Source organism: Chrysochloris asiatica, unplaced genomic scaffold (assembly GCF_000296735.1).
Source record: "Chrysochloris asiatica unplaced genomic scaffold, ChrAsi1.0 scaffold00067, whole genome shotgun sequence".
Lineage (NCBI taxonomy): Eukaryota > Metazoa > Chordata > Mammalia > Afrosoricida > Chrysochloridae > Chrysochloris > Chrysochloris asiatica.
In genome coordinates, this window is record NW_006408585.1 from 6129549 (window position 1) to 6146452 (window position 16904).

The window sequence follows — 16904 nt, forward strand, 5'->3', positions numbered from 1 at the left end:
TAGAGACTGATGCCGACAACATTAACCCACAAGTTAGGATGCAATTTTCATAAAAATGTAATGCACGAATTTCCCCAAAACCAAATAACACACTACAACAACAAAAAGAAATAATAAAACCCAAAACCAACCAACAAAAGATCAACTCAATATATTTAAGAACATTCGAGTGTGTTTTACATGAAGAATGTTGAAATGGTAAAACATATCTATTCATCACAGACAAAACCAAAACAAAATTGGCTATGCATGCCCACTGTCTTCTACTCCCCCTATCCTGTTTTTCTAAATAAAAATGTTAGCCCATATATGGAGGATTAATCCCAGGCACCTTCTAGAATCATTCTTCTGACATATGAAGGTAAATAATTCTTCATTAAAACTGGGAAAATATTTCTTTCACTTATTAATCCATTCAGAAATGATAAGTGCTAAACTAACACTTCCAACCAAAATTCCAAAGATGAGCAGAGCACAAGCCTGTGGAAATACAAAGAAAAAACACAAAACAATTGAGACTATTTTTTAAAACTCTACTCATCCCAATAATGTGCTTTATATTTCACAAGAGATATTGTTCTTGGTGTAGATAAGATACTTGATGTAAGATGATAAACTATTTATTAAAACAGGATTCCTAATATGAACCGACTCGACGGCACGTAACAACAACAATATTAAATAATAATAATAATAATCAACTTACCCCAAGCTTTTTCCATGACAGAAAGTCCTCTCTACTAAGTTTAAGATAAAACAGCCCAGGGAATATAAATATCAAGCATGTTGATGTACTGGCACCTTTAAGTAGGAGGGGAAAGAGAAAGAAAAAAAAAGAAAAGAGGGTATTACCAGATTCAAATGTGAGTATGGATAACAATTTTATCCATCTTATCCTATGAATTTTTTTGAAATAGGAAACTTACCAACGACACCAAATACATTTCTAATATCAGGAACATATATTGCAAATAAAACGATGATAATGTTGAGTGCTAGAGTGGCTACAGAATGGCGAATCCACGAGAATGGCAAACTGGAGAAAAATATCATCATTAAAGCTTTCCTGGCCTGTAGAGTAGAAAAGGAAATTAGTTCAGCAAAGAAGAAATGCCAATTCAAAATATCTGCTTCTTCTTCTTATTGCTGTTAAGTGTCGACAAGTCAATTCTGACTCATAGTGACCCTATATATAGGGTTTCCAAGGAGTGGCTAGTGAGTTGAACCACCGACCTTGAGATTGAACGCTTATCCTACAGCGTCACACTAACACAAATGATACAGCAGTAACTATGCTATTCTTGCTCCCTAAACAGTTTCATTTCTAGAAAGATCGTATAAGCTAGTCTCAAAGCGTTCACATGCATACCTCTCTGGGTAAGCTTCCTAAAAATTATTTTGCTTTATTTCTAGAAGAACTTTTCTGCACATTTTCTTCAGGTTGCAAACATTTCAGAATTACTAACAATAACACTGTAGGATGAAATCTCAATCATTTTCATTAAACTACACACATAGAAAAACAAAAAAGGAAAAGAAAAAAAAGTATGGCATAGGAAAGAAACACCCTTTACTATTTTAATTGGTATCAACTGTTTCACCACGTGTAAATGGGAAAACCAGCTGGTATGCTTCACATTGCTCAGGTGGACAGCACACCTGTGGTCACATCCCAAAAATGTGTCCCCAGTTCCCGCAGCACACCTAGCACCAAAACCCATACAGTGAGGAGGGGCAAAGAACTGTGAAGGCCCCATTCTTAGGGAACTCACTGTTTAGTCTCAAAACAGCCATCCAGAAGCAGTTACCCACATCCTTTGCTTCTCTTTTCTCAGAAATTCTTAAGATTCTTACGGATAGCAATTTAAGGGCAGCATGAAAATCTGTTTTGCCCCTTAAATAACAATTCCAATGAAACATTTTGACTAAGATTAAACTAGAATGTATGTGTGAAAATAAATGTATAATAAACCAGAAGGAGCTTATTTTTGCTAACTCGACTTTTTCTTCTTCATGCACATTCCTTTGAAAAGAGAATGCAGAATTTAAGAGGGAAAAGAAAAAAAAAAAAAAAAAGACACCAAACCCCAAAACTTTAGAAGTACTATGGTCTCTAAATTGGAAACAATGCTGTGGGCGAGTGTAAATCTAAACTACATCTCCAAAAGCACAAATTAGCTTAGTGGTTTGCTGTTATTTTTGTGCTTTCATGGGGCCATATGTGAGTATGAGGTCTTTGATCAATTACTTGACAAATGAATAAGATATACAGGACTAGATGCAATTCAAATGTCCTAGTCTGCAAAGAATCAGTGTTGCCATATTAGGGAACGGCTACACTAAGCAACAAAACCTTTAAGGGTACTTACAGGGAAGTGGATTAGAGGGACTGTCAAAAGCACAGCAAATAGTATGCATAACTTCACAGTCATGACAACAACATCATGTGGCAAGTATTTACTATAACCTTGTAGTAATTCTGACTCCACTTTGTCTGTAAATAAATAAAAATAATAAGGATCACATTATAAACTACTAAGATAGCAATAATAGCAAACTTATTTTCCTTTGTACAAATAAATGGCTTTTATATTTTGCATTCTCAGCACCAAATCTACCTCTGGCCTTTTTCTTATCCTAGGAAAAACAAATATGAGTTAAAGATCTTTTAAAAACCTATACTCTTTTTTTTTTTTTCCAAATGACATTAGGAACTAACATACACAGAACCTCTAAAATTATGACAATGAATGTATATATGCACCTATTTCTTGATTCCATAATCTGAAGACTTAGAACACTTAAAGTTGTTTGTATATACAGTGCGTTCATGTATATTATTGAATTTTGTCCCTATAATGATAATATGAGTTAAGCAGGTAGGCTCAAAATCATTAAATGACTTTCCCAAGATCATTTAATACCAAGCAGCAGTGCTGTCAACCCAAGTTTCCTGTGTGTATCAAAGACTTTACATTTTCCTCAGTACTACAATGTCTCCTAGACTTTCATAGAGTTTTGTGTACATTATATACTTCAGCAACATTTCATCCATGGATTCACCTTTTTTAAAAACGTGAATGCAGTTTGAGGGAAGTGGTTTGTAGCAAGTCAGCATGCTACTCAGTGACAGGATCTGTTGACTATGCCTTGTCCTGACACCTCACACCGTGCTGTCTGATTCCTATGTCTCCACTGAGCCAGATGAGGGGCGGAAAGAGTGCGGGTGCTCCAGAACACTGCATACCATGCCTGGTGGGGAAAGGCTGAGTCAGCCCCAGACTCATGGCGGCCCCACTGTGATGGCATGCTGCCTGCTTCTGCCCCATTCTCATGATTGGTAGTGGAGCAGACTGTTGTAATCCATAGGGTTTTCACCGGCTGACTGGTGGAAGTAGGATGCCAGGACTTTCTTCCTAGTCTTACTATGGAAGTTCCACTGAAATTTGGTCAGCATATTAGCAATACACAAGACTCCACTGGCAAATGAGTGGTGGCTGTGCATGAAGCGTATTGACTGGGAATTGAACCAGGGTATCCCACATGGAAGGGGAAAATTCTACCACTGAGCTATCACTGCCCCCATGGGGAAAAAGTAGCTTGTATTTAAAACAGAATTGTGCTTTTCTTATTTGACAGCATGGAGAGAAATGAAAAAACAAATCAAGTATACCTGTTTCTAAGGATCTGAAACTGTCCATTACACACATATACTATATATACATATAAATGGTAGAAGAAAGGTCTAAACAAAGAGCTATGAAGAGTCTGGTACCATACAGCTTTGGGGAGGGGTAAACAAGATGAAATCCAGGAAGGCTCTGTGGAGAGGCTTCATGATATACAGGCACTTGTTTTGTGCTTTTCGGAGGTGGCATGTTTGACAAATTGAAGGTCTGAAGCAACCTTACACTAAGCACGTCTATCAGTTCCATTTTTCAGCAGCACATGCCCACTCTGCATCTCCTGTGTCCCATGTTGGTAACTCTCACAACATTTCACACTTTTTCATAATGCTGTCGCACACTTAATAGACTACAGTATAAAGTAAATGTAAATGTAACTTTTATGTACACTAGCATTGGACGACTAATTGCAAGGTCGGCAGTTCAAACCCACCAGCCACTCCTTGGAAGCCTCATACAGACTTGCTGTTAGTCAGAACAGACTCAACGGCACTTAACAACACAAAACCAAAAAAGAAAAAGTAGTGTGGTTGCCTTTATTGCAATATTCACTTTATTACAGTCATTTGGAACCAAGCCCACAGTATCGCTGAGGTATGCCTGTACTGAGCACCAGATTCTGACTTACAGCCATTCTATAGGACAGAGGAGAAATTCCCTTTGGGGCTCCCTCACAAGGCTGTAATTTTTACAGAGGGAGCATGGTGCTTCTGTAGGGTAAGCATTGAAGTGTGAACCACAAGCTGCAGTTTGAGCCCACCAGCTGCTCCTCAGGAGAAAGATGAGACTTTCTGCTCCTGAAAAGATTTACAGCCTCAGAAATCCTATACAGGGTTGCTATGAGTTGGAACCAATTCGATGGCACTTACCAACAAAATCCAACAACAGATTTGCTGAGAGTATTCAGTTGATTAATGTATGCGTGCTGACAGTCAACGACGATGTGTGTGAAGACGCTCTCTAGGAGGAAGACCCAAGTAACAAAAACCATGAAGTAGCAAAGGAATGTTCATCTGAGAAATGAGGAGTCGAGTAGTATACTACAATGGCTGAAATGCAGTATACTGTGGAACAAAGGGAGAAGTGGGTGAAAAGATTGGAAGAGTGCTCTTTGTCGGGTTTGGATTCATTCTGGTAGGCACAGACATGCAGTCATTACTTATGAAGACTAGCATATTATGACCCAAACTATGCAAGAGGATAGACTGGCCCAAAACCAGGGATAAAGAAGATAACAAAAGTCACAGTAAGAGAGAAGTAATGAGAATGTGCTCTAGACTAGTCACAATGGAAATGAGAGAGACACTGATTGTGTAAAGTACCAAATATATTTTATACAAGGTGGGACTGATGGATTAAATAGGAGGCTCAGAAGAGCCAGGAAATCTAAATTTCATTTCCAAATCTGTGAGATACGTGTACGTCTTTGAAAGATATGGCAAACTATTTTATTAACATTTGTGGAATCATAAAAATGAGCTATTAACACTTATTGCTTAATAACCTCATAGACATTTAAAAGGGTCTGGCCGTTATGCAACACTTGGCTCCTCAAAGGAACACTTTTTTCTTCCTTGCCTATAACGTTGTAACCTTTGCAATCAGAGCAAGTTTTGTAAATCAAGGTACATACTTACAGGTCCCTTTAATCTGACAAAACTTAGATACAAACTAGGCCTTTGGAGCACTGGATAAAAGGATCCCCAGCAGGTCTGGAAGCCTGAAGAACTAGATTTATTACAAATTCAAAATATCTGTCACATGTCTACTTTCTACCATCTTAGGATGAAAACCTTTCATCTGAGCCAGTCTGGTCTACCTTCTTAGCTGAACCTTAACATATATAAAAAGGGTAGAGTAAACCATGCATCTCTGAGTCACAGAAATCTCTACAAATCCTAGTGAACGGCTGAAGGCGACCTCAGAGCACCATCGAAGACAGGGGGCGCTCTTGGTTAATGATATTAAGTGCCGTCTAGTCGGTTCTGACTCAGAGTGACGGTGTATATGATTTCTGAAAAGTAGCTGGTGAGTTTGAACCGCCAACCTTGTGATTCAAACTTACCTTGCAGACCAATGCCTTATCCATTGTGAACAGCAAATCAATGTTTGAGTGTTTCTCAACTTTTACACTTGTCTGTAAATCTATCTAAACTTCTACGGACCTCCCTATACCATGTGATCTTTCTTAGCTTGCTAGTTTTTCCATTTGATACGCTAAAGAATTTACACTGATGTATACGGGATTAGGTTCAAAGACAACATAACAGATTAACTTGATAACCAGGCAAATCCCTGTCTAAGAAATCTTTCCTTTATATGCATTTTTATCCTATCTGATCTCTGAGGTCAAGCAACAGTTACAGACAGACAGATAGATTGATATAGGTAGGTATAGGTTGGTGGTGGGGGTTGTGTGCCATGGAGTTGGTTCCGACACATGGACCCGGATAGGGGTGTCAAGGCTATAAATCTTCACAGGAGTAGAAAGCCTCATCTTTCTCCCACAGAGTGGCTGATAGATTCAAACTGTTGACCTTGTAATTACCAGCCCAACTCATAACACATTATGCCATGAGGGCTCCTTACAGTTTGATTGTTGTTATTATTAAGTGCTGTCAAGTTGGTTCCTACCCATAGTGACCCTGTATAGGGTTTCCAAGGAGCGACTGGTGAGCTTGAACTGCTAACTCTGTGGTTCAAACTGACTTTGCATTGACCCACAGCGCCACACCAGGACTCCACTATAGGCTGGTAGGTACACAGGTATAGCCTGGAGCTTTTCCCAAAAGTCCCCTTTAGCTGAAACCTGGAATGGGAGAACAGCGGGATTTATATTTACAGCATAATGACTGACAAGGCAGCGCAATAATACAGGCACTGGCTCTGGAGACAAACAGAACAGGATAGAAACCCCAGATTCATTACTTCTTAACTGCATGTATCTGGCCAAACTGCCCAACTTATGTGATGCTATGATTCGAAACTGACTTGATGGCACTTCATAACAACAATAACATAGGGTATGCGTTGCAGAAGAACAAGTTGAGAAAGGAAAAGGCTTTATACTGGACTACAGTTATACAGAGGAGACCTGGTGTGGCACTGTGGGTTAATGCGCCAAACAGCAAAGCCGTTTGAACTGCAAGGTCGGCAGTTCAAGCTCACCAGCTGCTCCTTGGAAACCCTATACAGGGTCGCTATGGGTTGGAATCGACTCCACGGCACTTAATAACAACAACAATAGTTATACAGGAGTCCTGGTGTGGCTCAACCCATGTGACCCAGGTTGCTGCAAGAATTAAGTCAAGCAATGTATGTAAAATATTTGTTGCTGTTATGTGGCTGAGTCAGTTCTCACTCATAGTGACCCTGTGTACAGTTTCAGAGAAGCAGCTGGTGAGTTTGAAATGCTGACCTTGTGTTAGCAATCAAGTGCTTATCCTGTAGCATCACACAAGGACTCCAAAATACTTAGTACTTACTTAACAAATATTAGCTCAATAAATGTATTAGCATCCAACCCTTCTCCAATTCCTTTGTATCTAAGCTCTCTTATAATTTAGCACAACTCTTAAGTTGTGAATCGCAACTGACTCAACAACACTTAACAACAATGACATTCTGCTGTACTCTTTTACAGTCCTGCTACAAAGGAGCTCTGGTAGCGTAGTGGTTACGAATTGGGCTGCGAACCTCAAGGTCAGCAGTTCGAAACTACCAGCTGTTCCGTGGGAGAAAGATGAGGCTTTCTGCTCCCGTAAAGATTTATAGCCTCGGAAACCCTGTGCAGGGTCGCTATGAGTCGGAATCGACTGCATGGCACATAACAACAACAACAACAGTAGCTTACTGATAACAGTTTTACTGAATTCAGGTCTTCATAAAAATCAGAAAACCCAAAAGTGAAAAACTGAACTTGTGCATTTCCTGAATTTTGTTTCATTAACAACAATCCTCGAAGCCTGGCTATCTGGTTTAGCTTTCTTTGTGGCATCTCCAGCAAGGCACCATGCTTTCATCACAATAACGCTTCTCCTGACCTCTACCCTTCTCTTGTTGGCAAGGATATATGAGTAAAACTGCAAGAGCAGATTTAAATTAATGGATAGCCTTTATTACTGTGGAAATCATTTAGAAACAGCACACACAAACACACAAAAAAGAATCATATAGAGACAGCAAACAAAAAAGACTACACAGAGTCATTACAGCTTTCTCACACATAGAAAACCCCAAAATAATACTCATAGCATAGCATTCCCTGAAGAGCTACTGCATTTAAATGAAATATTATGATAGTAAGAGAAAGTGGGTTACTAGCTGGGCTACTAACCACAAGGTCAGTAGTTCAAATACACCCGTCACTCCTAGGGAGAAAGATGTGGCTTTCTGCTCCCACAAAGGTGTATTGCCTCTGAAACCTTATGCAGGGTCGCTGTGAGTCAAAATCGACTCCATAGCACACAACCACCATCACTACCACCACCACCAAGAGAAATGCAGTGCCCTGAAAAACAGAGCATGTGAAATTATAAAATAATTGTAATAATAATGGTAATAGTAATAGTATCACACCACCAGGAGTAGCTCTTATTTGAGGAGGACTACACAGAGGCCTGGGGTAGCACTGTGTGATCAATGCTGGACTGCTACCCACAAAGTTGGCAGTCCAAACCCACCAGTTGCTTCAGGGTTGCTATGAGTCAGAACTGACTCTACAGCACACATCAACAACAGCACCTTGAGAAAAGGCCTGGCTTTCTACTTTTAAAAAACCAGCCACTGAGAACCTACGGTAGAGCGTAGCTCCAATCTGACAAACAAGGGGCTAACTCAAGCAGACAGCAAGTGAATTTTGATTTTGCTATATACCAGATACTATAACAGGTACTTTACATATATAACTCACCTTTTCATCTATACAACGCTATGCAGTAATCCGTCATGCTACAGATTAAGAGGAGTTATAAGAATTTGAAAATTGAATAAAATCTGTACTATAATTTGCTTGTTTGCGAATTAAACGAGAGCTGACAATTTTTCTTTTTTTTGTTCTAGAGTTTACATTTTACTCTTGCTTGAAGTTTTTATCACAAAAGAACAAAATATACTAAGCAGACAATTTTAAAAAATAAATAAAAGAGAATTAAAATTTTAAGAGCTTAAAAGAATACTTTTTTTAAATTAAGGAGAACAGTGGTAGTGCATTATAGAATGTGAAATCTGTTGAACCCTGTGATAATTAAGTCTGAAGTCAAACTTCATGTACATAAACATGCTATGTTGTTGTTGTTGAGTGCCTTCAAGTGGGTTCCAATTCACAGCAACCCTGTATAGGGTTTCCAAGAAGTGGCTCAAACTGACCTTGCAGTCCAGTGCTCTGTTCCACTGCCCCACACCAGGACTCCTGTTTTTTTGTTGTTGTTGTTAAGGTTTTTTTTGTTTTTTTTTTGTTAAGTGCTGTCGAGTCGGTCCTAACTCATAGCAACTGCATATAGGGTTTCTGAGGAGCAGCTGGTGAGTTTGAACTGCCGACCTTGTGGTTCCAACTAACCTGTGATCCAGTGCTTATCCTATAGCACCATACCAGGACTCCTGTATAACTATGTTGTTGTTATTGTTATAAAGTGCCGTCAAGTTGGTTCTGACCCATACAACCCTGAATAGACTTTCCAAGGAGCAGCTGGTGAGATTGAACCACCAACCTTGCAGTTCACACGGCTTTTGCAGTCTGGCGCATTAACTCATGGAACCACACCAGGCCTCTTGTATAATAACTATGGTGGTGGTACACCATAGAGTTGGTTCCGACTCATAAAGACCCTGTATCCCTATCAGAGGCTATACATCTTTACGGGAGCAGAAAGCCTCATCTTTCTCCTGTGGAACAGCTGGTAGTTTTGAACTGCTGACCTTGAGGTTAGTAGCCCGACTCGCAGCCACTACGTACCAAAGCTCCTTCTTGTATAACTGTTGTTATTGCTGTTAAGTGCTGTCAAGTCAATTCCTACACATGGTGACCCTGTATAGGGTTTCCAAAGAGCAGCTGGTGAGCTTGAACCACTGACCCTGCAGTTCAAACGGCTTTGCGATCTGGCACATTAGCCCACAGTGCCATAACCAGTATAAATCCTTTACCTTTCTCAACTTGCTGGTTTGCAACTGAGATGAACGGCCCACCTCATAACGTGATGTTATTGTTATTATTAAGTGCCATCAAGTCATTTCAACTCACAGTGCGTCTAGTACATCAAATTCTCAATTAAAATCAAAATCATTACTGAACTTTCTCTTTTCTTGTACAAAGACATCCATGTCCCTAAGCTTGAAGTCTTGCTTCAATGTTTAAGAAGTTTCATATGAAGTTAATACACTTGAACTTACTTTACCTTTATAAAAAGTGAATAATTTCTTTAAGGTCTCTAGAGCCACCACATACACTGCAGTGTAATCTAAGCTTGGACACATTACCTTACTAATGAAGGGAAGTTCATACTCAGGGGTGAGAACATCTCTATGACAATTTATCCAGGGTCTTGTTATCTATAATCAAAGAATATACTTACCATAAAAAGTGAGGTACCCAAAGAGTGCAGCTACGAAATAAATGAGAAAACTTAAAACAATCGCTGTATTGGTTACATTCTGCATTCGTTTCTTTGAAGGGCTAAAAGACAAAAATGGTCAAAGTATAGTCAGCGATCTGATTTATACCTAAAGAAACAAACACCTCCCAACCCAGTCAAGAGGATTTCTCACTCATTCAAGCCTCAGATCATTAATAACAATACACCAGAATCTCTGATTTGAAATGACTACACAAAGATTGTACTTTCAGGTGGCATTCTCAAATTGGACAAAACGAACTCCTGGTTTGCTTGTTTTTTGTGTCTGTGTTTTTTTAAACCAACATTTAAAATCTAGTGATGAGAAAAAGCATTAATAAATGAGAATGCCACCCAATCTGAAAATCCTTGGGGTAGAAATAATATATCCTTAATAGATTTAACTATTCCAGGATTCTGTGTTACCTTTGAAGTTCACAGTATATGGGCAAGACTGAGGTATGGCAGAGAAATGAAAAAGCCATCGTTGGTATAGCATAAGCACTCTGAAACAATAAAAAAGGTGAAATTCTTAAACGTTACTCTGTTGAAAGAATGACTTCATTTGACAATAAACTCAATTCTTCCTGAAAATCAATTTGGTTACATTTATTTCGTCTTTCAAGAATTTTATCTTTACAAGATTTTATTATTATCATTAAGGAAGATACAGTTGTGGCCAACAGCAAATGTTTGATTTGACTGTTGGCTTGCCAGCACAAGCCAGTATATTTCTTCCTATATCATGGTGTATTTGCAAAACAACAGATTTTGCATTACCAGATGCAATACTAAATAAAGTTAAATATCCTTCCCTAGTTGCAATGAGTTGGAATCGGCTCCATGGCAGTTGTTTTGGCTTAGTTTAAAGACAAAATAAAAATTGCCATTTTAGTTTATCTACATCACATTCTTCTGTATTATTCAAGATAAAAATAATTTAGGTAGCATAAATAATACTTAGTTCGGATAAAAAGAGTAACATTTCAGAAATAAGTTTATTGTAATTCCCAGGCATTCCTAATGTATGTAATTTTAATACATACTGATTATCTACCTGAACAACAATAATAGTTAAAACTTTCATCCATAGGGAATAATGAAAATAGTCTAATATTCTAAAATACTCTCAATCTATAGGGAATACTGTTTAGTATTGTCAGCCATCTTTGACTAGGAACTCTGAATGAGAATGAACATCATGTATTCTCATGGTGGCTGTGTGCCATGGAGTCGATTCCAATTCATAGCGACCCTGTACAGGGTTTCCGAGGCTGTAAATCTTTACGGGAGCAGAACGCTTCATATTTCTCCCATGGAACAGCTGGTAGTTTCGAACTGCTGACCTTGCGGTTAGCAGCCAGATTTGTAACCACTACGCTACCAGAGTGCCTTTCATCTATTCTAGGTTTATAAATTCTTAGCAATCCAGCTAAATTTTTTTTTTTTCTCTCCCCTTAGAATATGCAAGAGCTAGAGGAAATAACAAAAACAAACTGATGTTACTGTCTATGCAAAAAATATTGAGGGGCTTATACTTTCTCTTTCTTGCTCTTAAAATGACTTCTCCTTAACCAACTCTAAGAGTCCTGGTATGGCACTGTAGTTATAAGCACTGGACTGCTAGCCACAAAGTCTTCATTCACATCCTTGGAAACTATAGAGGGTCACTATGAGTCAAAACTAACTTGATGTTTCTTAGCAACAACTATCATCAACTCTAGGCTCCTTAATAAAAAATGTTCCAGATGGCTTAAGACCTATCTTGAGACATAAAGCCCAGAGACTCCTAAAGTATCTGAGAAAGACTAGGAGGAAGAACGCTCTAGTGTTCCCTTACACTAGATTAGGGAAATGAGAGTTTGACTCACAAATTTTATTCCTGTATTGCTCAATTATCCTGCCAAGATCTTTAAGGCTTTATCAATTTATCAGACAGAAGATGTAGCAACCTCCCCATGGCGCTGGGGAGACATTAAAAATGGGATAAGAGGAAAAAGGTTATGTGGAGGAGCGACCATGCTAATATTCTACACTAACAGAGTTGGACACGCATGGAGAGAGAATCTGTAACCTACAAGATAACATTTCTGCTGAATCAAAATGTATAGATGAAGACACTTTAGCAACAGAAAAACCTGGCACTCTTCTAGAAGGACAAAGCAGACAAACAGGTCTAGATCAGTTTCTGTCCTTGGTTGATGCTCAGAAACCCTTGCAGATACCTCTAGTTTGTGGATGGAGAAGTGGGTATTCTAGGGCCTTAGGAATTTGGTCTTTCCCTCTCCACTCCAGGCACCGCAGATTTCAATTATGGAATGTCAGCCAGAAGGCATATTGTTGTTATTGCTGTTAAGTGCCCTCAGTTCTGAATCACAGTGACCCAGTATAGGGTTTCTGAGAAGCGGCTGGTGACTCTGAACCACCGACCTTGCGGTCCAGTGCTTATCCTACAGCGCCACACCAGTACTGAATTCACTGATCCAATGACGAGGTTATTTAGTAAACCAAGGTTCTACTCACAAGAGAGGAGTTTTGATATAATTGACTATTAACTTTACAAGTCCAGAGGGCAACAGGAAGTCTGTATCCACAGAGGACCTTATTGGCCAGGGCAGACATTCAGTAAATCTGGTCTCTTAAGCAGTGGCCCATTTAAAACAGGCTCCATTTAAAGACATGCCAAAAAAAAGAGGTGGCTGTTTCATAATGGGCCACCCTGTGTCAAATAATATTATTCTTCTGATAGGCAGACCTATACTTAGCACTTTCATGAACATTAATTAGTTGCAGGAACAAAGACCTAAGAGACCCTGTTACACAAATCTTTTAAAACTTGAAATGTGAAAAATCAACCCAAAGTATCTGTTAATAACTTACACACCTCTTTGGAGAAATGAAAGAGCTTTGGTTTACAATCATCTGTAGCATTTGAAATCTGTTTAAGAGGATTGAGAGGGAAAGAAAAACCAACAGCAATTAAGAGTCAGAATATACCAATAAAACTGATAAATTTATTATCATTAGGCTTTCAAATAAAAATATTTCAAAACAAATTTCCAAAATGCAGTATAGCCATTACTGTTTTATTATTTAGAAATAAATCATTAGTCTGATTTTTCCCCCCCCTTTTTAGCTTAAAAAAAAAAGAAAGAAAGAAAACATAAATTATTACCTGGAAAGATTCCTCTATGTAACTTAATGTCAGAGGACAAGGAATGGACCATTTTTTAATTATTACCTATAAGAATAAAGTCAGCACTTAAATGATTTTTTTGTAAAACATATGAAAAGAGATTGATTTCAAATAGATTTTCTTTACTTCAAATAAATCTAGCATCATACCAAATAAGATGCTAACAGAAGATTTTTTTTTGCTCATATGATTTCCCCCAGTTCATGTTTAAACAGAGCTAGTTACAGTGGGTCCTGGTGTGGCGCTGTGGGTTAGTGCACTAGACTGCAAGGCCGGCTTAAACCGCAAGGTTGGCAGTTCAAGCTCACCAGCCACTCCTCAGAAACTATATAGGGTCATGAGTCGGGACAGATTGCATGGCATTAACAGCAACATTTACAATGGGAATTATCATTCAATAGAGGAAGTCTGACCATGTACTGGGGAGGGGGAAGGTGCTGCTCATCAGTGAGTGGGGATCTCCCATAGCAAAGACTGAGTACTCTGATACCAATTTTCAGTAATCTAATAGCATCAAGGCAATTGAAAAAAAAAAATCCAACTTAATATAGGAACATGATGTCTTTGGTGATAATAGTATTAAAAATATGGTTATTTGTAGACCTGGCATCAGTAGCATTTATAGAAATACTAAGAGCAGTTTTGGAAAAGGCCACAGGCAGAAATAACTGGAGACCTAACACTCACGGAAGCAGCAGTCAAGAGATCAGACGACGTATTGCATTGGGCAAATCTGCTGCACAGGAACTTTTTAAAGTATTGAAGAGCAGAGATGTCAGCTTGAGGACTAAGGTGCACCTGACCCAAGCCATGGTATTTTCAATAACCTCATATGGATGCGAAAGCTGGACAGTGAATAAGGAAGATCGTAGAAGAATTGATGCCTTTGAGTTGTGGTGTTGGAGGAGAATACTGAGGGTGCCATGGACTGCCAAAAGAACCAATAGATCTGTTTTGGAAGAGATGCAGCCAGAGTGCTCCTTGGAGGCCAGGATGGCTAAGCTTCGTCTCTCATACTTTGGACATATTGTCTGAAGGGAACAGTCGCTGGAGAAGGATGTCATGCTGGGTAAGGTGGAGGGTCAGAGAAAAAGAGGAAGACCCCTAACGAGATGGATTGGCCAGGTGGCATCATTGATGGACTCAAGTGTGGCAGCAGTAGTGAGGTTGGCCCAGGATCGGGCATTGTTTCGTTCTGCTGTGCATGGGGTCGCTATGAGTCGGTTCCGACTCGTTGGCACCTGACAACAACAACAACAACAACAACACAAAGGAAGAGCTCAGAGGTAATCTGCCCCAACCTCTCCCTGCCCTTAGTTCTTCATGTTGGATTATTATTCTGGGTGACTGTGGAGAAAGCTGCCTAAGACTAAGAACACATAGCCCAGCTGGTAAAAATAAATAAAAAACAACAACAACAAACCAAAAACATTAAAAGAAATCCAGAGGGATGGTGTTTCCCAGAAATAATCAATGGAAATGTTTCACGGTTTTACTCTTAATTGTGGCCATCCCGTTCCTAGACTTATAGTTGTGGCTGTGTCAACATCTCCATTGTTTCTGAGCACATAATTACTCTGTAAATGTTTGCCCCAGGCTGAAACCCAGCATACAAAAGGGGAAGGGGAAATAAAGAAAGTATTTGTCCTTTGCCGGAGACCAATAAGGAAAACACATTGTAATTTGGTATTCATCTAATTTTGGGATTCTAACTAATTCAATCAAAATATTATGTAGTGATAAAGCAAATATAAAGAGAATATACACTTTAAGGATCACATTAATGAGTGAAATTCCTCTTGATTTTAAAACCCTCACCAAGGGTGGGTATTGGGTGGTGGTGGAGAGAGTTGTAAGGATAAATAAACAGGGTTGTTCTTGTTGTTAAGTGCCGTCGAGTCAGTTCCGACCCATAGCGACCCTGTACAGGGTTTCCGAGGGTGTAAATCCTTACGGGAGTAGAAAGCCTCATCTTTCTCCCGCGGAGCGGCTGGTAGTTTCGAACCGCTGACCTTAAGGTTCGCAGCCCGATTCGTAACCACTACGCTACGCCCAAGTATATTTTTACTACGAAATAAATTTAAATGATCAATGTATCAAAAGGAAAGAAAAAAATCAAAGCAATAATCTCGCAATCTTTTATTCTGATAAAAAAATTCCTATTTTTTCAAAATAGTAGTGGGGATAGAATGGCGGAAGCTAGAGAAGTAGTTACTACTGGCTTCTTTTTCAGTCCTGCTCCATATTGGATTGCTCCTATTTTTCCCCTTACTGGAGTCCTGGTGTGGAGCTGTGGGTTAATGCGCCAGGCTGCAGAACCATTTCAACTGCAAGGTCAGCAGTTCAAGCTCACCAGTTGCTCCTACATAGGCTTCCGCCCTACATAGGGTCGCTATGGGTCAGAACTGACACGACGGCACTTAACAATAACAACTAGCTGAAGTGGGGGAGTGCATGGATGGAGTAAAGTGTTAATGAGCTCGGTTGGTAACTAAAAGGTTCGGCTACCCAAAGGTGATGTGGAAGGAAGGATTTGGAATCCACTTCTAAAAAATCTGCCACTGAAAGCCCTGTATAGGTGTATAGTTGTACTCTGCCACACATGGGTCAGCAATAAATTGGAATGAACTCAATGGCAACTCGCTTTGGTTTTAACACAAGTGGTGGTAACAACTGCCATTCATTAAGCACGTACTTTGTACCGGGAGTCCCTAAATGGCTGTTGTTGCTATTAGTTGCCATTGAGTGGATGCCAATTTATGGCAATCCCATGTGTGCAACATCGGATTGTTTCATGGGGCAGGACTGTCTTCCATAGCATCTCTGGATGGGTTCAAACTGGCAACCTTCCAGCTAGTAGTCACGTGCTTAACATGTTTGGCTGCTAAATGAAAGGTTGGCTGTTTGAATCCACCTTGAACCACCTCAGAAGAAAGGTCTGATGATCTACTTCCAAAAACTCCGCCACTGAAAACCCTGTGGAGCCCAGTTCTATCTGGAAAAGACCACAGGAAGACAAAAGTAGAAACCTTATGCAAAAAGGGAGCTCAGGGATTTCTGATTTCTAATTCCTGCCAGGCTTGCTGAGTTTTTCAGACTTAGTTGGTTTTCTGTATTTCAAAATTTAACACTTTGAGAATCTAAAATAAATATGCCAATTAAAAGAGCATTAAAAGTATACAGAGGGCTCTTCATCTTCCTAATGGAGACGACATTTCAACTCTGCTCTCAGGTCAAGTCATTGAACAGCTGGTTTGTAAAGCATTGTAATAAATGCCAAATAAGGGTATTATTTCCATCTGACGGCCACAGTAGAAATCTGCATCACACTGAGGAGGATCTGTCATTGAATGCCATGAAAATTACAGTAGATGTATCATATCAATGCATTTCATCTGTTTCAAAGTTATTGAT

At 39.3% G+C, this 16904-nt stretch overlaps 1 protein-coding gene across 1 annotated transcript in view; it reads right to left on the reverse strand.

Annotated features, from left to right (window-relative positions):
* Window positions 1–331: 331 nt before the first annotated feature.
* The window catches only part of SLC38A6 (solute carrier family 38, member 6), an 88811-nt gene continuing 72238 nt past the window's right edge, over window positions 332–16904 (reverse strand). Inside the window, exons 9-16 of the mRNA XM_006864582.1 lie at window positions 13470–13535; window positions 13179–13232; window positions 10721–10800; window positions 10256–10356; window positions 2370–2494; window positions 927–1071; window positions 707–801; window positions 332–480 (exon numbers count right to left, since the gene is read on the reverse strand). Coding sequence (XP_006864644.1) covers window positions 400–480; window positions 707–801; window positions 927–1071; window positions 2370–2494; window positions 10256–10356; window positions 10721–10800; window positions 13179–13232; window positions 13470–13535 — 747 coding nt within the window. The 3' untranslated portion in view covers window positions 332–399. The remainder of the gene's footprint in view (window positions 481–706; window positions 802–926; window positions 1072–2369; window positions 2495–10255; window positions 10357–10720; window positions 10801–13178; window positions 13233–13469; window positions 13536–16904) is intronic.